Source organism: Aplidium turbinatum, chromosome 5 (genome assembly GCF_918807975.1).
Source record: "Aplidium turbinatum chromosome 5, kaAplTurb1.1, whole genome shotgun sequence".
NCBI classification, from domain to species: Eukaryota; Metazoa; Chordata; class Ascidiacea; order Aplousobranchia; family Polyclinidae; genus Aplidium; species Aplidium turbinatum.
In genome coordinates, this window is record NC_137476.1 from 22,387,926 (window position 1) to 22,411,936 (window position 24,011).

Genomic DNA, 24,011 nt, shown 5'->3' on the forward strand with positions numbered 1-24,011 from the left:
GAGATGATAGAAAGCTGGCAGTGAAAATCATAACACGATCCACACTTCAGAAAACAGGTGGCCATAAATATTTGTTTCTTTTTACAACCTCGAATAAACGTAACAACACTAGAATAAAAACATAGCAATGATTCGTAGCCTACACCCAAGCAGCACTGCAAGATGAAACAATATGACATGAACTCATCGGGATGCGCCATTTTTTGAGTTGAAATCTCGGCATGATATTGTGACTGCAGTGATCCTGACAATCACCTCAGACGTCTGGTGAAATCAACACGAGATCCAAAATCTCAATACAGCGCTCAATATGGTTCTCCAGTCTAGTGCCGTAGCACATAGCTTACTTTTAAGCACAATGCACAACACCACTGGACGCCTGCGCCCTCGTTCCTGCGGACCTACCACCAATGCTATAGGATGTTCCAAAACCAAGTAAGGTAGAGAGAAAGGATTCATCCAAGCGGGTTTTCAAGCAGTAAAGTGCTGTTTTAGTTTGGACTATTTGTCTATTCAAAATACACTAAATACAGTACGTACTGTGCAAAAATTGCTTCCCCTACAAGAATGTACTGTTTTGATTGTGGAAATTAAAGAATGCACGATACTTTGCATAGACGAAGACAAATACATTATTGTGGAAAAAAACGTGGCACAAAATTAGGTAAGCTTGCGCTATAATGTCGTGCCATGCGACTTAAACCATCGAGTTCCCAGAACAGAAGGCGTGCTTCAACAGAGTTGTAAGGAAACTAATTTTGAATTGCACTTCACAATAGAGCTTTGGTAGAGAGTTTCTCTTGTTGAACCATATGCACACGAAGCTCAGCCAGGTAATAAAATTTAACATATTTAAGTTTATTACAATAATATTTACAGACGTCAAAGAAAAAAACTACATAGAGACAAATTACGAACATTTTCGACTTTACAAGATATCCTCTTCAGGATTAACAGTACTTTTACATCTAAACAAAGTACAATGGATTTATCAACAGGAAAACAAAAACTGCACAGTGCTTCTGACTAGCTCAACACTCAACAGTAAACACAAGAATCTCAAAGGTCACTGCAAACGTCGTCAAACAATTAAGTTTCTATTGCAATTTAAACTTTAAAAGTTGAAGCTTCTAATTAATCTATCTATTATTAAGGAATTTGAAAGCATGTCCAATTGTCCATTGTCCAGAGGTAGGTCTGAGTATCAAACCAAGATTTTGGAAGCCCACAGATACAACGCAATAACCCACCGTTAGACGGACAATTGTATACTTGCGGCTAGTCTTTGTTTTTGCTTTGTTTATTTTAAAATTAGTTTTTCGCATCCTGCCTATCGTAGCCTACAATACATATCACATCATGTGATCTGCAGGACGACGTTTGCAGTGATCTTCGTGTTTATTGTTGAGCTAGTCAGAATCACTATGCAGTTTTTGTTTTTCTGTTGATAAATTTAATATTTAACCATTGTACTTTGTTTAGAGGTAAAAGCACTGTTAATCCTGAAGAGGCTGGGCTTCGTGTGCCTATGGTTTACTTCATAATAGCAGCGGCAGATTGAGGGGTTTCTTTCACACCTTGTTCTGTTGTTTTTTTTTATGACAAAAAATTGCACAGAAAATCGGGGAAATGTGAAAATGATGTTTGAATTAATATAAGTGCATACGTTAAAGCGACGTAAAAAGGACTGACGTCACTACTCGGCAATCTTTTGCTAGGTGGATGTAAAACAGTTCAATCAGCACCAACTGATAAGACTCGCACGACGCCCAAATATCTTCGTCGTCATAACAAGAAAGCCCAATTAGCGGATATCAGCGCCGTGTCTCTGTACGGTCATTCGGATCACATCCACCGCTGGAGTGCAGCACTCTGTGGATGTTATGAGACTTTTATAGTTGCCTCCGTTGTTGAAGACGAGTGAAGATCCTGTGGATGATGAGCAACCTCTGGTGTAGAATATCCTTCCCCACAATATTCGCCTTCACATCATCTTCTACTGGGAGGATTGCCAGGACCCACCACACCCAGTCTGGGCCGTTTTCCACCTAATCAAGAATAAGTTTCATGGATTTGTTTCTATTACGTGGAAAATATCGTATGTCGTAGGTAGTATTGTATTTTCAGTTGTTGACTTTGAATCCCCTCAGGTAAGAATACAATGGAAAAGATTATCGTTTAGTTCGTTGTTTCAGGAATATATACTAGATATTAAAAAACGTTAAACGAAGTTACATGATAATCAGCTCCCTCATCGGCATCACCTGGCTCCCTCATCGGCCTGCGAATGCGGCGCGGAGGAACAAACTGCTGACCATGTCGTTCTCGAATGTCCCATCTACAAGGCACCAAATGGAACGCATGGTATAGCAACGCTGGACGAAGCTACACTCACCTGGCTCTCCACCACCTGCCCTGAAATTTGATCTAGTCTCAAACGAAAGAAGAAGAAAAAAAAGAAAAGAAGAAGAAGAAGCCTTCTACGAAGAACCTATAACAGTGCAGCAAAATAATACAATATAGGTGAACTGCAGAAAAGTTAAAACAACAAACATGCGCCACAAAAAACTTACGTTGACGCTGCCTTCCTTGACGGGAAACTTCCCAAAGTGATTAACGATTTGATCTCGCACTTTCTTTTGCAAACTATCAAACCACGCCTTGGCCTCAGCGTAAACCTAATACACAAAAAAAGAAAACTGATGAAGCATCGTTTATAACTTAAAAACGATTATTCGGGCGTGGTATCGCCGTTGCATTTCATCAAGTTCGTATTGTTAGAAAACGATAAATCAACACTTGTGAGCTACAATTTTATTGCTTGTTTGATTCACAAAATTGATTACATTTTCAAATCGAATGTCAACTATGACTGGATTAGTACTGCCAATTTGCATTCATCCCATGCTGCCATTTGCACAACAATCTATTCTCTGAACATAATTTATTGAAGATTCGATTTCGCTATAACAATAGCATCTTCAGCTTATTCAAATAGAATTTAATTAACAAGATTAGCGCTTCAAGTTGATGTAAAAATGCCCTCAAAACCTTCATAAAATATTCTCGTTTTGAAGACGAACAAGATGATATCAATTGATTGCGCTTACCTTGTTCAATGCTTCATCAAGTGCTTCGGGATTAGTAACAGGCTGATCAACAATGTACGTTATCTTGGCCACGTTGTAGCCATCTTTGTGCTCGCTGTCGGAGGTCTTGAACCTTCTGGAGCCGATGCTGTCTACGACCGAGCGACCATCGGGAAAGAATCTGACGTCACGAATCTTCAAGACAGTGCCGATCGTGTGATGCCTGTGCATGGTACCGCCGGTTAGATTGAACAAAGATTTTCCACACTTTTCAATAAACGGGGGGGAATAAAAACGCAAAATCAAATTTTAAATGAAGTTTCGTTGTTCTAGATAGGAACACCATTTGTAGAAAACGTGGTGCAAAAGTAAGTAAGACAACACTGCAGTTCCGTTTGTATGGTCAATGTACCATAGTAAAAAATACGTTTGTCAAATGAAAGTGAAACCTCACAAAGCTTTTGAAAGAATTTAAGTATTTCTGCTAGGCAAGAACCAGTTTGTTTTTCGTATAGAGTTAAGCGAAAAATTACTGTCTGGCTACAACAAAACTGCAATTTATCGGAAGGACCTACGCTTTGCCACGCTCTGGCTTGCACATGCCAAACTCTCTCGCATTGTGATCAAGACAACGACGTAACATCAGTCGATATCGAGGCTCGAATATGTGAAGGGGGCAGGGCACCGATGGGAAGGCGATGGTACAAACGAAGATGGGATCCTTGTCTCTGTCAATAGAAAACAGAACTTTACACGTGACGTTACTCAAAACGCAAAAAAAATCAACACACGCGATACCAAGTGTAACTTTTACACCTTATAACAAAGGTTGCAAACGATGTTTGCGGATATGCTTAGTCAAACAATTGTCCAGATTTGATCGACCATAGATACTCCCTTAGATATTGCTGCGATCGATATCAAACAGATTTGTTCGATCTGAGCTTTCAATGGCTACCAAGAGAGTGCTTTGAGCCATAGTGAAGAAGTTTGATGACAACTGCTGTAGAACAATATCTCATTCACAACTCCTTAAATATGACTTACTGTAATTCCTTCATTTCCTCTTGGTGCTGCTTCAGTCGCTCCTGACATGACTCGGCCATGTACTCTTCCATGATGAGCTTGGTGGTGTGGTCACAGGTGGGATGCTTCTTTTCCAGATTGTCCTCCAAGTATCCCTGCATCAGATGCTTGCAAAGAGGACACATGAGGCTGTGATCGAGAGATCTGCAAAGATGGATGTGACTTCAGTTGCAATCAGATGGATATTTATCTCGGTAGGGATTTGATTTTAAACCAGTGGAAGCCTACATGCAGCGCCATAGTTGAGTCAAAAAAAAAATAAATTCGCGCTGCCAAGCCTTTTGCTGAATTGCAGGGGAATGAATAGCGAGATGAGCTTACAAATGGGCCGCGAAACTCATTTCAGCAACAAATAAGAGAATTTTGAGACGAAACACAAACGGCTTGAGGCAAACAGCAAACACTGTTTTAAATTATGAAACAGAACTTTCACAACAATCTATTGACAATGAAATCCTATGATCACTTTGTAAGGAAAAAGTTAGAAATAGACGCAACTAGTACATGTGTTTTTCAAACAAAACAAATTGGCGTGAAGCAGAACATATTATGTTTTATTTCTGTGGTGTTTTTTAAATTAAAACGGCTGTAAATAAAATTTAAAAAAATATACCACCATTTGAAACAAAAACAACTATCATCTAGCTAGCAAACCATTATTCATTGATATAATGCCTACCGTTCAATGCACAGTTGGCAGAAAACATGGCCACAAGGAGTGCATACGGGATCATAGTAGAGACGCATGCACAAGCTGCATTCAAAATCCGAGGTGTCAACCAACTTAGAATCTACCTGTCGAGGCTTTCTTACATGTTCAATGTTGATCAGCTCCATTACTGAAAAACAAAGTGGCATTTGTTTATTCATCTTGGGTGATATTGTACTGTTGCTGATACCAACCCCTTTACAACGCTCAATAAAATACTCTGGCGCAAAAATTTGGAATAACATACCAGATGAAATTCGCAAATCCTCCTTCACAACTTTTAAAAGAATGTACAAAAAGAAAATTATTGACTCATATTAGGCAAATGCTAAATTACTAATCTGACTTGCAATTGTAACACAGGCTACTACGTTGGCCTACCTGAATTTTTTTAATTTCTTATCATCTTGGACAGCTTCACTGTTATTTATTTATTATTATGTCTTTTTCTCAATTAGCCGATTATAATTAAGTTATCATTAATGAATTAAGGGGTGGCTGCTTGACTTGAAGACCTTGAATGGTCACTTCGCAGCCTCCCGCTGTTGTGATGCTTTCATCATTTTCTTATTTTTAATTGTTATCATTTCAACAGTTTTGCTATGTACCGTACATTGTTTTGACTTGTTGCGCATCTTTTTCGCAGCAGCTAATAAACATCTATCTATCTTCTAGGTGGGATTCCGAAGAACCCACTTCCATATTAGTCAACACAGCTCGTGTATTGATATGGATGGAGATACAGCATTTTCTGGTGATGTCAAATTCTGAACTGATGTTACTGCATTCGAGTTCAAATTAATCGCGATAGTCATTCATCCTCTTTAGGTATTAGTTTTGAACGCTGTGTATCAGGGTGGTCCTTAAAAACACTTTTTTGGAATTTTGTTGGTACCAGGCGTTTAAAGTGTGTTTTTTGGTGAAAAAATATCGCATGCAAGATTACAAAATATTCATGTTTAGAGGTAACTCAAGCCCCTTTATTTTTCTGTAGGCGATCAAATGGCTCCAACGACCAACGCCCATATCCCAATCCCAAGAACCACAAATGGTGGAAGTTTCATTGAAGTATGAAAAGATGCAAAATGTATGGTTTCCTGTTCAACTTTAATACATTGTGTAGCTCCAGCTTATGAGTTGTGCCAGGCATACATGCAAACTCAGCATATGTGGTCATACCGTATTGCGCAGATGGACGAACGTTGAGGCAAAAGTACGCACAGAAAACAATCTAAAATCCGACAAAGGAAAGAACTTCTCTAAAAAAATCAGATATTTGTAGAACCGGGTTGGTCAAAGAAACGAGATACATCTAGTCGCGGGAGAATATATAACTAACCCCACCGTGGGTTGCATAAATGACATAACTTTTGTCAACGACCAAATTTGTGCAACTTTTGGTTTTCACAGTTTAACAGCATGCACCGCGCGTAACAAAGACACCATTCTTGTCCAATAAGATTCTGACAGAGCATCACTTCCGCAAACAACCCAAAGACTTAAAAACTGCAAAGTTAAAAGAGAAAAATACATCAAAAAAATAATAAAAACACTTTTTTATAGAAACTTAAATAGTCAGATGTGCAAAAAACCCAGTCGCACAATACAGCATGCAAAACTGTGAAAAAACCGATGGAGAAAAGGTGGCACGCCTTTCTAAATTTTAGTTATGTAACAACTGACGTTTTTATAACTTACATAAGAGACGAGTCTATTATTATCAATTTATCGCTTGGTGTCGTGTGCAAAAGCAACGACCTGAAGCAATGTTTGGAATGTAAGTTCGTATTTTCTGTGTGGAATCAACATACACTTATGTTGGATGAACGTAAAGTCTTCGAAACTGTTCCTGTTACACGATTTTTACCATTGTGTGTCATCCACTTATCAGACATAAGCAGCGTTTTGACAAGGTCACAGCGAAGTACATGTTTATCCAATTTTCAGTACAAATTAACTAGGCAACCAAAAACACTTTGGGACACTGCACGAGAACGCTAGTAGGATGCACAAGCTCAGCATCTGGTTCACCACAGGCTTCATCAACTGGTGATACATCCAACGACACAACACACCAAATAAACGTAGGCTGCTTTGTTCTCACGTCTGAACAAAATTTTACATAATAGTAGGCCTACCAGTATCAACTGGCACAGAGGCAGAGTTTGAATTTGTCCTGGGAAAACGAAATCAGTGACATCATAAAACGTGACGTCATGCTATGGCGCAACTAGGAGAGTATTTTACGTAACGTTGACATGAACAGGTTCTTGCTATTGATAGGAAACACAAAGCAAAATATAATGCAACACCACTAACTTCAATGGTGACACACAAGCACCTCGAAGTGTTTGTGCGAACTGCAGTCCTATCAATCAAATTATTCATCAGTTTTACAACGTTGAGTTCAAACCGTCGTAGCGAAATGAATGATTTTGCATGCAACCAGAACTTAATCTACGCTGTCGTGGTCGATACGTTTTAATCCAATACAGTGTACTAAAAGGTAGCACTCTGCGTCACAGACAGCGAAACACTGCGAATTACATCCGCAGCAAACATGCCCGCACTCGAGCCCCCTGTCAACTAAAACAACTCGTACATACATTGCTTGTCTAACATTGAAGTCTGAAGCATGCGAAGGTCTCGAGTTGTCAAGTCGTCAATTTGAAGCAACACAGAATCCAATGCACTTTCCAACTCAGATGCAATGCTCGGGAAAGTTCCTGGAAATGTATCAAGTTTTGTTAATTTAACATCATCTTAGTTATACCAGCACTCTCCATCCCTCCTGGAGCAGACCTCTCAAGAAAGGCATGGGTCACATTGAACAGGATCAGATGTGACGTTGGCTGTACTGGAGCTAATTTGTTTAGGTGGGGGTTGCACAATACGCCGATATGTGTCTGCGGAGCGGTAGAACAAACAATGCAACACATACTCCACGAATGTCCCATCTTACGGCCCCCAAGTGGAATCATCGGTATTCGACAACTGGACCCAACTACCGTATCATGGCTGCACGATGAGGCATTGCCAATCTAAGCTACTACAAGTCAAACGAGAGAAGAAGAAGAATTTAACATCTTGTTATGTTGCTACTACGTTAAGAACCTCAGTGAGAATTTAAACTGAAGCAAAGGAAGTAGATCTCAATAAGTCAATGGAAAGGAAAATTAAGGTTAAGAACTTGAGAGATGCTTGGATCAATTTTACTGCTAATTACTACAGAAGAGTTACGAACGTGACTAACCCACCTAAGCCATCGGTGAACGGCATTTGATTACGGCCTTCATTGTAAGACAACTCGAAAGTCAGGAGGGTTCGCGTAGTGCACAAAGTCATTGCTTCAGAACTTGATTTAATTGTGTTGTCATCCGAAATGCTCTTGGCTTCTTGCACATTAAAGGATGCGCAATGAGCCCCAGAGGCTGGAGTGCTGTCTTTATCATCTTCCAAAGATTTTCTTTTGGAAAAAAGGCCACATCCGGAACCAGAGAAGAGCCGTTTGTGCGAAAGAAGTTGAAAACGTGATGTAGAGACTGAACGGGTAATCTTGACAGCATCACTTGTGTCTTGGTAGGAGGAGACAAGCTTCTTAATGATCTGTACACGAAGGAATCTATTTTAAACACACAAAACGTTCTTTGCTGTTGCAAAGCTTTTAAAAGATCTCCTTTTTTGTTTAGCTTACGCTTTACTTCAATGACATTAAATTGAAGACAGATGAAAAACAGCTGTTGCATGTTGCGTTAGAATTGGAGAAAGTCTGCTTTTGCAAACAAGTTAAAAGTATTATCATGTACGCAGAATGTTTAAACTACGCCATTCACCAGGGGTGTGCAACCTTTATTACAGGAGGGCCAGATATAAATATCTGGGTGAAACCGCGGGCCGCACGTTTATTTAACATATAATTTCTAGTAGTTGCAGGCACAAAAAAGTATTTATTTTTTAATTTTTCATGTTATTCTTGTGACATTATTAGCGGTTATCTCTTTGCAGATATAATAAGTCAAGACGCATAAATTTCTGAAGAAAACTGCTATTCAAATTTATTCACACCGACTTTATACGAGTTCAGTGAGAAATTTGGAGCTGGCTTCTTTTCCCGACTGCTTTTTCCCAATTTACTTTAATGGAAGTGCTCGCAATTCGAAGTCCATTGTCGAAGTGTTCGTTTGTTTGTTTGTTTGTCATATTTGTTTGTCATATCTTTACCCTGCATTGCGGGAAAGCGGACTTGAGCGCTATGCATCGGTGTACGCCTTCCGACGTACACCTGACCCACGCTGCAGCCAACGGCAGGGTCTGCTACTATTCGGCGAGTCCGATTCGGCGAGTCCGATTCGACTAGTCCGATTCGGCGAGTTCCCTATTCGGCGAGAGCCTTTTTCGGCGAGTGCCCTATTCGGCGAGTTTTTGAAATTTTTGAAAGGAAATTATCGGGTACCGTAGCCTAATTATAATTGCCGTTTTTACATAGTTTTAACGTCGCTAAACGTTGAAATTGTGCAGAAAGGAATAAAAATAAAATGTTTGAACTATTAAATTAAAATTCGTCATGTCAGTTCAGTTGTTTTTATTTCTGACCATCATATGAAAAACAATACACGTCAACATAGCAAAGGTGTAAAAAAGGTAGAAGCGACAAAACGCGAACGTTAAAACGTGCTTGTGACCGGAGTAAGTTATTGAGTTGAAAGAAACATACGCGCCGACTTCAGGGGGGGGCCGGCGCCCCCCGTAAATTTATGGTTGAGGGGCAACAAAAATGGTGATGACAAGTGGTGTTTCAAAGATAAAACACTTCGCGAAGGAGATTTAGATAATTTAAACGGACTTAAAAAATGCGGAAAGCAAGAAAAGCCTACGTTGCTCTTGCCCGCAAAACAGCAGCTCGCATGGCTATCTCATACGGTATGGAAATTTCAAAGTAGATGGTAGAGTACTGCTGGAATAGTCACGTAACTATTCACTGCAATATTAAGTAAACCAGCTAAATTAGACGGCTTGACGCGCTATTTTCAACGAGATCTTCCCTCTGTGAGATCAATTATGATTCAACAGAACGCATTGTTTTTGCAATGTGTGAGAATTAAATCGAAAACCGATAAAAGAAAAGGTGTTTAATGGTCTTGGTCGCAGATATTGCCTGCATTAACGACGTCTCTTACCGCTATTATCACCTAGCTAACCTGACATCATTGTTTTATGCGGCCGCTAAGGTTTGACATCGACTTTAACGATCATGGAATGTTACGTAATAATAAGAACGATTATATCCTACACGCAAAAATAAAAAAATGATCTCTTTCTGTTTTGTCTCGTGAGCTTTGCATATTGCTCAACAAGTGCACAAAGTTTAGAATTGACAAGAAATCATTGAATTTGAAAATTAAGTTTGAATCACTGCAAATAAACGTATTCAAAACTTTCACTTAAGCCGACGCGATTTCACAATCCGTAATCTACGTCGACAATGATTTTTAGTGCGTTCATTTTGAAAATTGCTGAGCTGGAGACAACAGCTTGTCCCGTGTTAGTTGAACTTGTCTTTTTGAGGTGAAAATCACTTGCGAACATCTCGATCTTTACTCGAGTATAGCCTACTGTATTCAATAAAAGACTATAAAGACTTTCGATAAAAAACAGAAGAGAAAACACTTCGCCGTTGTCAACGCTTTGAAAGTAAGTAATTAGCGAAACGAGGTTAATAAAACTGATACCGGGTTTTCACTCTGCTTGAGATCATGATTTTTTGCGTTTTATTTCGATAACTTCACTGTCTTGATCGTTGTTGTTCACTCGCACGAAAAGGACATGAATCGGCTTGTTTTCCAACAGTTCCAATTATGAGCTAACAATATCAAAATTTTTATGACTAGGCGTACTGCGTGCGTAAAACTAATCCTTTCAAGCAGCGGTTCTAATAAATTCGGTTTGCGACCTATTTGTTAATATAAACACGACACTAAGCTTAATCAAAGACTATTTTAACCGAGTAAATAGCGCTATGGTTATGACGTTATCACCTTTCTCGCCCCCCAAGGTTTTTTGAAAAGTCGGCGCCTATGGAAAGAAATTTGGCACGGTCGCAACACCTTCAGAAAAATTTAAGATATGAAGGGAAAATAAAACAAAGAAAATGTTACAAAAAAATAAATAAATAAATCATGTTTATGTCTGTAAGTTAGCACTTTTGAATAGTTAAAATGATTAGTTTGGATCAACAAATGTGTGGCCTACAGCTTGGATTTAAAAGAAATTATCGGGTACCGTAGCCCAGTTATCCCAACCAGCAAAAATTTCCGTTTTTACATCGTTTTAACGTCGCTAACTGTTGAAATCGTGTAGAAAAGAGAACTTTGCTGACTAGGATACGTTGAAGCTGAGAAACATTCACAGAAGCCCTTCGAATTGTTCCAAGAACCCATTTAGCATAACATTTTATTTGTACATTGATTCAACGTCTGAATACATTATCTTAAAAATGCAACGTATCGTAGGGCTTCTGTGAATGTTTTTCAGTTTCAACGTATCCTAGTCAGCAAAGTTCTCTTTTCTACAGGATTTCAACGTTTAGCGACGTTAAAACGATAGGCCACACATTTGGTTAGCCTTTTCATTCTGTTACTACAATGGGTTCTCATTTGTTGATCCAAACTAATCATTTTAACTATTCAAAAGTACTAACTTATACACATAAGCATGATTTTTTTTGTAACATTTTCTTTGTTTTATTTTCCCTTCATATCTTAAATTTTTCTGAAGGTGTTGCGACCGTGCCAAATTTCTTTCAACTCAATAATTATGATACTTCGGTCACAAGCACGTTTTAACGTTCGCGTTTTGTCGCTTCTACCTTTTTCTACACCTTTGCTATGTCGACGTGTATTGTTTTTGATATGATGGTCAAAAATAAAAACAACTGAACTGACATGACGAATTTTAATTTAATAGTTCAAACATTTTATTTTTATTCCTTTCTGCACGATTTCAACGTTTAGCGACGTTAAAACTATGTAAAAACGGCAGTTGTAATTAGGCTAGGCATACGCGCCGACTTCCGGGGGGGCCGGGGGGCCGGCGCCCCCCGTAAATTTATGGTTGAGGGGCAACAAAAATGGTGATTACAAGTGGTGTTTTAAAGTTAAAACACTTCGCGAAAGAGATTTAGATAATTTAAACGGACTTAAAGAATGCCGAAAGCAAGAAAAGCCTGCGTTGCTCTTGCCCGCAAAACAGCAGCTGATCGCATGGCTTTCTCACACGGTATGGAAATTAAAAGCAGATGGTAGAGTAACTTACGCTGCTGGAATAGTCACGTAACTATTCACGGCAATATTCAGTAAACCAGCTAAATTAGACGCGCTATTTTCAACGAGGTCTTTCCGCTGTGAGACAATTATGATTCAACAGAACGCATTGTTTTCTTCGCAATGTGTGAGAATTAAATCGAAAACCGATAAAAAGAAAAGGTGTTTAATGGTCTTGGTCGCAGATATTGCCTGCATTAACGACGTCTCTTACCGCTATTATCACCTAGCCAACCTGACATTGTTTTATGCGGCCGCTAAGGTTTGACATCGACTTTAACGATCATGGAATGTTACGTAATAATAAGAACGATTATATCCTACACGCAAAAATAAAAAAATGATTTCTTAAAACAGCTCTTTCTGTTTTGTTTCGTGAGCTTTGCATATAGCTCAACAAGTGCATAAAGTTTAGAATTGACAAAAAATCATTGAATTTGAAAATTAAGTTTGAATCACTGCAAATAAACGTATTCAAAACTTTTACTTAGGCCAACGCGATTTCACAATCCGTAATCTACGTCGACAATGATTTTTAGTGCGTTCATTTTGAAAACTGCCGAGCTGGAGACAACAGCATGTCCTGTGTTAGTTGAACTTGCCTTTTTGAGGTGAAAATCACTTGCGAACATCTAGACCTTTACTCGAATATATATCCTACTGCCCTACTGTATTCAATAAAAGACTACAAAGACTTTTGATAAAAAACAGAAGAGAAAACACTTCGCCGTTGTTAACACTTTGAAAGTAAGTAATTAGCGAAACGAAGTTAATAAAACTGATAGCGGGTTTCCACTCTGCTTGAGATCATGATTTTTTGCGTTTTATTTCGATAACTTCACTGTCTTGATCGTTGTTGTTCACTCGCACGAAAAGGAAATGAATCGGCTTGTTTTCCAACAGTTCCAATTATGAGCTAACAATATCAACATTTTTACGACTATACGTAAAACTAATCCTTTCAAGCAGCGGTTCTAATAAACTCGGTTTGCGACCTATTTGTCAATATAAACAAGACACTAAGCTTAATCAAAGACTATTTTAATTGAGTAAAATAGCGTTACGGTTATGACGTCATCACCTTTCTCGCCCTAAGGTTTTATGAAAAGTCGGCGCCTATGAGGCTAGGGTACCCGATAATTTCCTTTTAAAAATTTCAAAAACTCGCCGAATAGGGCACTCGCCGAAAAAGGCTCTCGCCGAATAGGGAACTCGCCGAATCGGACTAGTCGAATCGGACTCGTCGAATCGGACTCGCCGAAACGGGCCATTCCGCCAACGGCAATGTCTGTTTCCGGTTGTCTACTCTACTTATGACTTAAATTTGGTACTACCCATTACTCAAAATCGATCACTGGGTAGAGGCAATTTTACGTTGAGCCAAAAAGAGCCATTATTGAAGCTATGAGTTTTTTTCAAATGTGGAAAGTCATCTTGGTTGAGATGTTTTCAGTAAAAATCGCCAAGATTCATTGCTAAATACTTTGCTTTCTAATCCGTTTTCTCTTGAAGATCAATCAGTCCAAGTTGGATATCAGCTGGTGCTTTGTCAATGTCTCTGTTGAATGGCGAAGAGAATGACAAATGTTCATGAAATTTGAAGTCCTTGAAACGAGCCAAAAATTCATACAACAATGTTTTCAAGTTGATCAGCAAATTCAGTTTTCTTCTCAGGATGCATTCCATAGTCTCTCAAAGTTGGAAAATGGAAAATATTTTCTGTCTGTATGTGAGCTTTCCAAAGTCGTAATTTGTTCATAAAGCTTTGTATGTGACCGTAGGCTACATTTTTACGTTTCAAATGATTAAATACAATGGATTTGCGGTGGCCGGCGGGAGATTTCTAAAATGGTTAACAGAACGTGCAAAATCTGCAGAACAATGATCCACTCCACAATGAATTGTTCACACGTAGGCCTACCAGACTAAACTAAATTATATAAACACATTTTGCGGCCGTGCACAATTCAAAATTGGCACATCTTTGCGGGCCGCACAATTTTTCTTCGCGGGCCGCATTTGGCCCGCGGGCCGCACGTTGCACACCCCTGCCATTCACAACTAAAATTCTACTTCATATTGAATAAAATAGTCAACTCAGACTATTAACAAATCAGAGAAACGTAAATTAATTGCTTTTTTTGCTATTGACAAACATTGAGCTTAAAGAAAAAAGTTTAATATATTTTACGGAAAAAAAGTGTAGAAACACGAGAGAGCATGTTTTCGCAAATTACCTCGTAAATTCTTTGTTTCGCTGGAGCATGTTGTGGGTCAAGTACTAAGCATATTAGCAAAGACAGCAGACCTTCTTCAAAGCAATGAAGTTTGAAGAAAATCTCTCCCTTCACAAAATACGTCTAGAAAAAACAATAGTGATAAAAATGGCAAATTTGCTTCAAAAAGTAACGACGGTAAACATTACAAGTACGTTCGCATGTTTCATGAAAAACCAAACCGCGGTCATGCGCGGTGGAGAGGAGTGTAGATGATTGTCTCAGTCATGACATGAATGAGAATAGAGACGCAATGAGGAGAAACCAGAACATCTCAGCTCGCAAATCAGCCGTTTTTACATTGATTTAACGTCTGCAGACATTGAATCAATACATAATAAAGTACATATTATACTATACTACATAACTATATAATATATTTATACTAAAATAACACCACAGTGTAATGCAACTTAATTTATTTCTTACAAATATTTTTGTTTAAAATTTCAATAAAAAAGTTCTTTTGAACATCTCATTAAACATGTACGGTAAATGAAACAATATTCCGCCATTTTGCGTAATAAAAAATCCACCGCCTGCTTGAAAATGCGTCGGTCTAACCATGGCCTTTAGAGCTACGACTAGCTATGTCACATTTTGTGAGCAATTTCTAAAAGGCATACTTTTGTTTTCTTGATCTTTTCAAAAAGTAAAGTGCTGTACTGTTTGTTGAGATTACTAACAGTTCGTGAAACTTGTTGTAGTTGTTTTGTTATGCTGTATATCACTTGAATTTGATTATGCGACATCAGTTTGTAAAATATACATATATAGCACATTCAGTTTTGGTGAATCTGCAGTTGGATGGGGTAATCAGATATTTTTTTCAAGTTCTACTTTAGTCCTGGTTTTAGGATACAACACTACAACAGTATATTCTAAGACCTCTGGTAAAAAAAACTTGAAATTAACGTATAAAAGGTTTGAAATTTCCGTTTAATCACGTACGGTAAATTGACTGTTTTGCATCATAGTGTTAAGGTTTGTTTGAGGTTGCAGAGCTTCGGCTGCATGTAGTGCTCTATTGGTGCTACTTGTGCATGAAGTTTTACCATTTTTATTAGTAGTATTATCAAGCCAAAACAACTGCAACAAGTTTCCCCAACTGTTAGTCCCCTCAACAAACAGTACAGCTTTTTACTTTTGAAAAAGTTATGAAAACACAAGTACAATTCAAATTGCCTTTTAGAGATTGCTCACAAAATGTGGCATAGCTAGTCGTAACTCTAAAGGCCATGGTCTAACTAAGAGAATCAACAAAGATACGTGGTATTGAAGCGATTTATCGCGATATTATTAATTAACATGCAATAAAAGTCTCGCCAAATACAATGCAGCATTGGACTCTTTGAAAAGAACATCAAGCAGTGTTTGCATGAACGGATAAAACAGCTATTCTTAGATTATAAATATACCTCAGGCCATTTGTAAGCTAGTATGCCAGCCCGGATGGCGTCTTCTAAGGCAAGATCAAACTGATTCAATAGATAACGTGCCTTCGCCCTGTGCAAGGTTGCTATGTGGCTGTTGGGAACTGAAATCAGGAGAAATGACAACTTGTTGATAATACCGCAATGATGATAATTTTTCAAGTAGACTTCGTTCCAGCTTCAGCCAACGGATAAGACGAATAGAAAAAAATCATAATATATATTATATTATACATATAACTAATATGACATTCGACAAATATATCAACACCTGTTAAACTCTTTTACAATACACGCGATTTTTTTTAATTGAAAGCCATAAAAGAAATGCTCCCCTCCACTTTCCCTTGGCTTCGTTAAATGTAACTTAACAAGAGGGAGCAACGTGTAATGACAATATGTCTTGTAAAGAAAAATTTGTTGAAAGACAAGTAAACAAACTTGATTTCTCAGATCAATTAGCAGTTGACCTATACCATCGCAATACTTATTGACCAAGTGTCGTATAAAGAGAAGTCAGTGAATTGTCATGAACAAAGGCAACAAAAAACAACGTGACAACCAACCAGCAGGACTGTGCATTTAAACGAGTTTGTTCAACAGTCATCGAAGCATGACATGCTATTCTGGTATCTTAGAACTAAACCGTCACGATGTTGCAAGAGTAGAGATCATATGAATATAAGGCATTAGGTGACCGATGATATGAACTCTAGCTTGTTTCATTACCAAAAGTAAAATCTCACTGGCACGCTACACTCCGTTATGTAATGATCGAATAAGGCAAGAAAATCAATTAGGCAACAAGAAGAATGTGTTGTGTAATCACATACTTATTTCAAGCGCTTGAGAGAATTTATTCGCAGCCTCTTCGTAGCTCTTTTGATGAAACATTTTCAAGCCGTCTGCCACCAATGCTCGTCCACTCGACTCGACTGGGTGCCAGTTTTGCAACATTTTGTTCAGAAGGTTATTCACTCTGCAAATATAATTTAACGACCTTTACAGACAATAATCAGTGTGATTAAAAGTGGAAATAATATTTTTACAATTGCATACCATTTCCTCTCACTATAATCCAGCCAGCAAGTAACGTCGTCACACGTTGAAATTATGTAAAAATGGCAACTTTTGCTGGCTGGGAAGTCACTCGCCCCGCGGCGGCATAAGAACGTACACGGGAAGGCAACAAAAATGAAACAGGCCCAAAAACACCTCCGGTGGGCAATGCAAAGACATATAAAGACATTTAATGTTATCGGAAACACGGGACATTTTTTTCCATTATGTCGCTTGCTTATAGTTATAGCAACAAACATTTGCACCCTGAATATCTGACAATGAAGATTGTCATTATTGCACGGAGTCGGACCGGTAATAGAATGCAACAAAGTCTATTGGTTTACTTTAAAAACGAACAGACGCCCTGCAAATGGCGTCAAAAAATTGTTTTCAGAAAAATGCAGTGGACAGCACACTAAAACTAATTTTGGCTCCATGGACATCATAACAGTGCTGTTGGTGCATTACACAACCCAGCTAATGTCACCATTCCTTTTTACATTGATTCAATATCATCAAAATTTCACAACAGGAATAGTCAACACGTTTCGGATATTATTAAACCTCTGCCGATTTAGTAAACCTTACGCTTGATAAAGTCTAACAAATCAATATACCTGTAGTTATTAGACTTTTCCCCTTCCAATGCTTTGGTACAAACAATGCATGCTTTCATTTGACTTTGCACAATACAGAGTTGGCAGAATGAATGACCACAAGAAAGGGTAATGGGATGATATAACAGTTCAAAACAACTTTGGCAGGAAAATTCATCCACACTGACAAATGTACCTGCATAAATCATGCAAAAGTTCAATAACACAATGCCATCGCCAAAAAAATGCAATATATACATTTTAGAAAATTTTCAGCGATTCTTCTCAAGGTCATATCATACAATTCATACGCGCCGACTTCCGGGGGGGCCGGGGGGCGGCGCCCCCCGTAAATTTATGGTTGAGGGGCAACAAAATGGCAATTACAATGGTGTTTCAAAGATAAAATACTTCGAGAGGAGAGATTTTTAAAGATTGCCGAAAGCGAAGAACAGCCTACGTTGCTCTTGCTCGCAAAACAGCAGCTGATCGCATGGCTTTCTCTGGAACGTGAATTAGCCTAGGCTACTACTGAGATGCGTACGGTACGCACGCTCACAGCATCACAGTCACACACCGCGCGTGAGGCGCAACTTCAAAGTCAAAACGCGTGGTAGCGAAAAACGAATGCGAGGTTGAATGTTTATTCTCATTTCACCAGTTATCCAAACGTCCGTTAGATTTTCTGTGACTTCAAACATGAAATCGATTGTAGCAAACTTTATTGAGTTGAAACTACGACACAACGAACAATTACGTAACTTAAAGAAAAAATGCATTTTTCAAAACTGTTTTCCGTGTTTTGCTTCAATAAGCACTGTATTGATGCATATCAACAATTATGAGAAAACTGCACTACCGTGTGTAGGTTCATAGGTCGATCTCGTGTATAAGTCGACCCCTACTTTTAAGCTGAATATCGGTGATATTTCCTTCTCCCGTGTAGGTTTTAAGTGGCACTTCGCCTTTGTTAAAGCTTTGAAGGTAAGTAATTAGCAAAACGAGCGAAACGAGGTTAATAAAACTGATAGCGGGTTTCCACTCTGCTTGAGATCATGATTTTTTGCGTTTTATTTCGATAACTTCACTGTCTTGGTCGTTGTTATTCACTCGCACGAAAAGGAAATGAATGGGCTTGTTTTCTTATGAGCTAACAATATCAAAATTTTTACGACGAGGCGTACTGCATGCGAAAACTAATCGTTTCAAGAAGCGGTTCTAATAAATTCGGTTTGCGACCTAGGTGTCAATATAAACAAGACAGTAAGCTTAATCAAAGACTATTTTAATCGAATAAAATAGCGTTATGGTTGTGACGTCATCACCTTTCTCGTTCCCCAAGGTTTTTTGAAAAGTCGGCGCCTATGATACAATTGTAAATCAAATACAAATGCAGACTTGTATAATATTGATAAATATCAGATAACATGTATATAATTGTAAAAACAATCTTTACCACTGTGAAGGGTTTCTTTATGCTCCAAATGCTTTTCTTTTCGTTGCACTTGAGCAAGTAAAAATGAAGTCCTGTCCACGAGAATTCCAATCAAAACATCAGTTGTACTGTGACTAATGAGACTTTCAGTGGTTGATATCTGCAATAAAAAACACTGCACATTACACTACACAAAACAAATACTTATGAAGCTGAAAGTTTTATGCCTTGTTTTATGATGAATAAAAAGTGCAAGGCAAAAACCTGACCACAGTTGCAACTACAAAGTGAAATCACCATAGGGTGTTTCCGCATGATAAAATTAGACACGAACTGATAATGACTCACACCAAACTCATTTGAAACTGTGCACAGACATCTGGTACATTTGTAAATACGGGAGCAAGTCTTTTAGGCGCAGACAGTTAGGCGCGCACACTGTGGCGTCTGGATATTTAGATGCGGACACCGGCGCCAAGTCCCGGGCGGGCGGGCCGCGCCCGCCGGACATTTCAGGAATTAAAAAAAAAAAATAATGCGATTTTAAGTCCCTAAATTTCTGTAACCATCTGCCACCTTCTGATACTAGCCTACTTACCTTATTTCGCAGGGTTTTGTCGCCATATGATAGGCCCTACTAGAAAACCTACTAATTAAGCGATTAGTTTTCGTCAATTATTGCCATTGTTACATTCATGCAACGTTAAACAACGTTGATTCGCCGTTAAGCGAGCAAAAGTGTTCAGCCTCGCCGCTTGTCTCCACTTTGCCACTCGTAGCCCAGTGCAATAAATCAAGTAAATTGCGCAAACCTGCGAGGAACTTCATTCGTGGCAAAAGTATGAACGCAATTTCCACTGCTTTTACATCGTTTTAACATCGCCAGATGTTAAATCGGTGTAAAAACTGTAGCATTGTTCTTCAAATGAGTAACTTTCTCTCAAACGACTAACTCTGCTTCCAAAATGCTCTATTTTGTCGTCTCCAATCATCACAGTTTCGTCTGTTACGTCACTGATATTAAACTGTGCACACCTGTTGGTTTGGCCGGATGAAACCGTTGGTTGTCATTAGTTGCAATTCAGCTCCTTCGTTATATAACTGTTCTAATTGTAGATTCAATATAAGCTCGGTTCGACAGCGCAGTTTAGCGCTAGACGGCTTCTCGGGAGCTGAATTGCCGTAAAATCGCTTCTGCGTTGCATTACTGCATCTTGTATCTTATCTGTGCGCCCGTTAGGAGCAACTTATTGCATGAACCCACCGATGTATTGTGTGTGTGTTATCGTGTTGTATCAACAATAGTAATGTAATTATGGAACTAGTACAGTATTGCAGTTTTCGTCCCGCAACCCGCACATACCAATCACAAAAAATATGCGGAGCTGAATTACCAGGACCAGACGTTGTTGCGTACCAATTTCAGGCCTTAAAACTCGTGTTTTTTTCCGGCAGCCATCGTGGCCTACCGAGAGCTCCTTCTCGGCGGCCAAATCTGCGTGCTTGGAGGCCCAAATACAAATAACGATAGCACAAGTAAATAGAATTAAACCTGCAACAAGGCCAAAATGATCACGTAGTGTTGTTGAAGTCTGGGCGATGTCCTGCTATAGAATCGTTGTACCACGCAATAACTGCTTTATTGTAATCCGGTATTGCGGGACCATCTAACGACGCTAAATTGTTTCAACTGCTCGCTGCTCAGTAAATTGTTTCAACTGCATTAGTGCATTACCGAATACCGCCTTTCATAAAACCTGACCATTTATACCGTTATGATGTCACCATTGAGTGTGTGAAGTCACTAACCCACAGCGGAAACATTTCTCAACTCTGAAGACACGTGTTTTCCCCTCGGATGTCAACTAACTTACCCAGACAACAAAATCCGTCATTTTTACATTGATTCTACGTTTGCAGTCGTTAAATCAGGGTAAAAATGACGAATTTTGTTGTCTGGGTACTTCTCCTTTTTAACAACGATTCAATTTCCGACAACATTGAATCGACATAAAAACGACAATATTGCTAGCCCATGTAAATTAGCACTTCGGATTAACACTGTTAAAATAAACGTCGGGAATTACAAACAAGACTTATAGCTGGTGATCGCAGCGTGATATTTTCCATACAATAGCAAATGTTTCCGCACAATATAATACAACAGTGGTGATTATGACGCGCTGACCTAATTCTGCGTCACTCTTTGATACTAGATATTTTCGACAGTTAATTCACGATCATTCTATCGCAAAATTAAATAATTAGCTAGAAAAAACCGGCGGCCAAACTTGGCCGACTGAGGAGGTAGCACTGGCGGTCATGCACTACTTACTACTTAGCGGCCATGGCCGCCGGCTGCTTTAAGGCTTGTAATAATTATATTTATTACTTGTTTCCAAATCGTGTTAGAGGAGACTTAAACTTAAATGTAAAACTAGGTTAGCCCAACAACCTAGCAAAATCGCCCTTTTGAAAAACGCACAAAATAACCTTTATGACGTGACAGTATGTGTTCGCCCGCCCAGCTATTTTGAAAACTCGGCGCCTATAGATGCGGAGCACTGTGGCGCCCGTTCATTTAGGTGCTATTCCTAGTAAAGTCTGCAGATTGTATAAGCTTGGCAAGTAGGTAACTGCTCTTGGCTGATGCTGAGCTGCGTCGGAGTCTGCCTCGCTTTCTGACCTAGTCTTATTCTGAAACGATCCCTGTTCCATATCTAGAAAGCTAAAACCTCAATTGCTAAGGTAACAGGGATCAGTTGTCAGTAGATGTTACAGAAAATATATTTCGCACTTATTCAGTGCATCGTCAGTCTGTCAGTCTGACTGACGATGCACTGAATAAGTGCGAAATATATTTTCTGTAACATCTACTGACAACTGATCCCTGTTACCTTAGCAATTGAGGTTTTAGCTTGGCAAGTAGGGCAATGCTTTTGACACAAAATGTTATATTGAACAAAAAAATATGTCATGGCTTCCGTAAGTGAAGCTGCTTAAACCGGCAATGCTTTTCACACAAAATGTTATATTGAACAGAAAAGTATACTGCATTTTAATGCACGCGTTCGGCATTTATTTGTTGTTAGTCCAGGTGTGCATCGACAAAAGCTTTATCAATAAATTATTGAAGTTTCCGAACATGACTGAGTTCACTTTTAGTTAAGTCAAATAATAACTACGCTAAGCATCAGTAAAAAATATACCGTAGCCGTTGTCTCATACGTACTCGCCACACGACCAATCCATCCTGAGTAGAAGTAATTGCGAAAGATAACAGATTAAGTAAAGTTCTATCTGGCTGCAACCTGTCTTCAGGAGAATAGCAAATGTCCTTAGGAGATGTGCTAAAATCAAGAGTAGTAGAGCGTTGTCTTGCACCTCATCTCCACAAGCGCATTACGGATACGGTAACAAAACAACATATTTTTCTGTTCAATACAACATTTTGTGTGAAAACCATTGCCCTACCTGCCAAGCTGATACAATCTGCAGACTTTACTAGGAATACCACCTAAATGAACGGGCACCACAGTGCTCCGCATCTAAATATTAAGACGCCACAGTGTGTGCGCCTATTTGACCGGCGCCTAACTGTCTGCGCCTAAAAGACGTGGACCCATAAATACTGACTGGTTCTATAAACATTCAGTTATTAAACACATTAAGCAATCAAAAAGTTTTTAATAAAATCTTAATTATAACAATGAAAGAAAACACAAGCATGAAGTCATGTATATACATTTAATCTGAAACAATGAGAAAAATCATGAGGCAGTGGCCACGTCTGTACAATGTACATGTACAACTGTACATTGTATGATACTGTGTATGATACAATGTACATGTGACAGACCATGTGTTCTGTACTTAATAATAACACTAATTGTTTTGTCATTGTGACAACATCTCATACATTAAAATGCCATTACAGGTGTAACATAGCACACAGCTAACCAATAAAAAATCTAACACTTGTTAAGTCAGCTAGCCTACTCCTGTTTTCGTTAAAAGTTTTAGCAACTGTCTGCGCCTAAACGACTTGCTCCCTATGAGAGTGCCTGCACTACATTCAGATGGGCGCCAATTTAACACCTCTCAACAGTCAACAACATAAAGCCATGTTGTTCCTGAAGCAATGAGGACGTGAAGACAAGTACATGAAGATTGACTTCCTTTTGTTCCTATCCACTTGATCTAAATTTTCAGTCACCAGCTATAACTCTCCATAGGACAATGGAACTAACCTGGTTTGCAATGCGTCGGAAAATGTGGTGAAGCTCTTTCCACTTAGAACTTTCTTCATGAATTTGCTTTGAAAAATTGATATCATCCAGTAATTGTTTTTCGACTTCCCATTTTGAATTCATGTTAAACCTTTTTGTCAAATCTGGTGCATTTAAAAATGAAACGGATTTTGATCTGACTTTCAATTTTCCCAATATAGGACATTTCACGGTGCTTACTTCAAGATTAGACATTTCTACACATCAGTACCCCATAAATATGGTTTCTATCAAAAATGCTATACTCTGTAAAAATTACAAAAATTTGACAATAGAATTAGAAAGTATGTAGCTGAGTAGCCTACTGTTAGGCTATAATGCATGTGCGTAGTTGCAACCATTTTTATCAAGACAGACAATCGATAACAACTTAACAACATTGAATTGCATAATTCAAAATTAATACAGAAATGAAATAGATACATAATTTCAAACGTTTTTGGCAAAACTTTCTGCCCTCTTCAAGAAAATATCTTAATTCATCTAAACAAAACAATTATTCGTGAAATGTTAATAATAAATGATTGAAATTCAATAAAACTGCACTGACCTGTGTAGAACAAACACAAAAGGTGGTAGCAATCTGTCATAATTATGCGGGAGTGTGGTCATGAGACAAGATAGTGAGCGGACAACATAACATAAAATAAACGTAAGCTAATACAAATTCAACAAAAAAGATGCCCCTTCAGCGAATAATTGTTTGTCTATGGTTTT

The 24,011-nt window shown here is 38.6% G+C and overlaps 1 protein-coding gene across 1 annotated transcript; it reads right to left on the reverse strand.

Moving 5' to 3' along the window:
- Positions 1-88: 88 nt before the first annotated feature.
- Positions 89-23,474, reverse strand: LOC145771399 (LON peptidase N-terminal domain and RING finger protein 1-like). The gene is made up of 14 exons (XM_082583160.1): positions 23,256-23,474; positions 19,027-19,165; positions 17,592-17,766; positions 16,746-16,891; positions 15,898-16,016; positions 14,441-14,563; positions 8,142-8,490; positions 7,491-7,610; positions 4,855-5,014; positions 4,137-4,319; positions 3,665-3,817; positions 3,111-3,312; positions 2,574-2,678; positions 89-2,048 (listed from the first exon to the last, which is right to left on the reverse strand). Exons 1-14 carry the CDS (start codon positions 23,376-23,378, stop codon positions 1,893-1,895), a joined length of 2,253 nt encoding a protein of 750 aa, XP_082439286.1. The 5' UTR covers positions 23,379-23,474; the 3' UTR covers positions 89-1,892.
- Positions 23,475-24,011: the final 537 nt, after the last annotated feature.

What these genes read in the sequence shown, in the direction of transcription:
- LOC145771399 (XM_082583160.1), bottom strand. Translation starts at nt 23,378, where the DNA reads ATGAATTCAAAATGGGAAGTCGAAAAACAATTACTGGATGATATCAAT. An exon ending in TCCGACGCATTGCAAACCAG is followed by an intron (nt 19,166 to 23,255) that starts GTTAGTTCCATT and finishes TTTTTATTGCAG; the next exon opens with ATATCAACCACTGAAAGTCT. An exon ending in GCCGTTCACCGATGGCTTAG is followed by an intron (nt 7,611 to 8,141) that starts GTGGGTTAGTCA and finishes ATACATTTCCAG; the next exon opens with GAACTTTCCCGAGCATTGCA.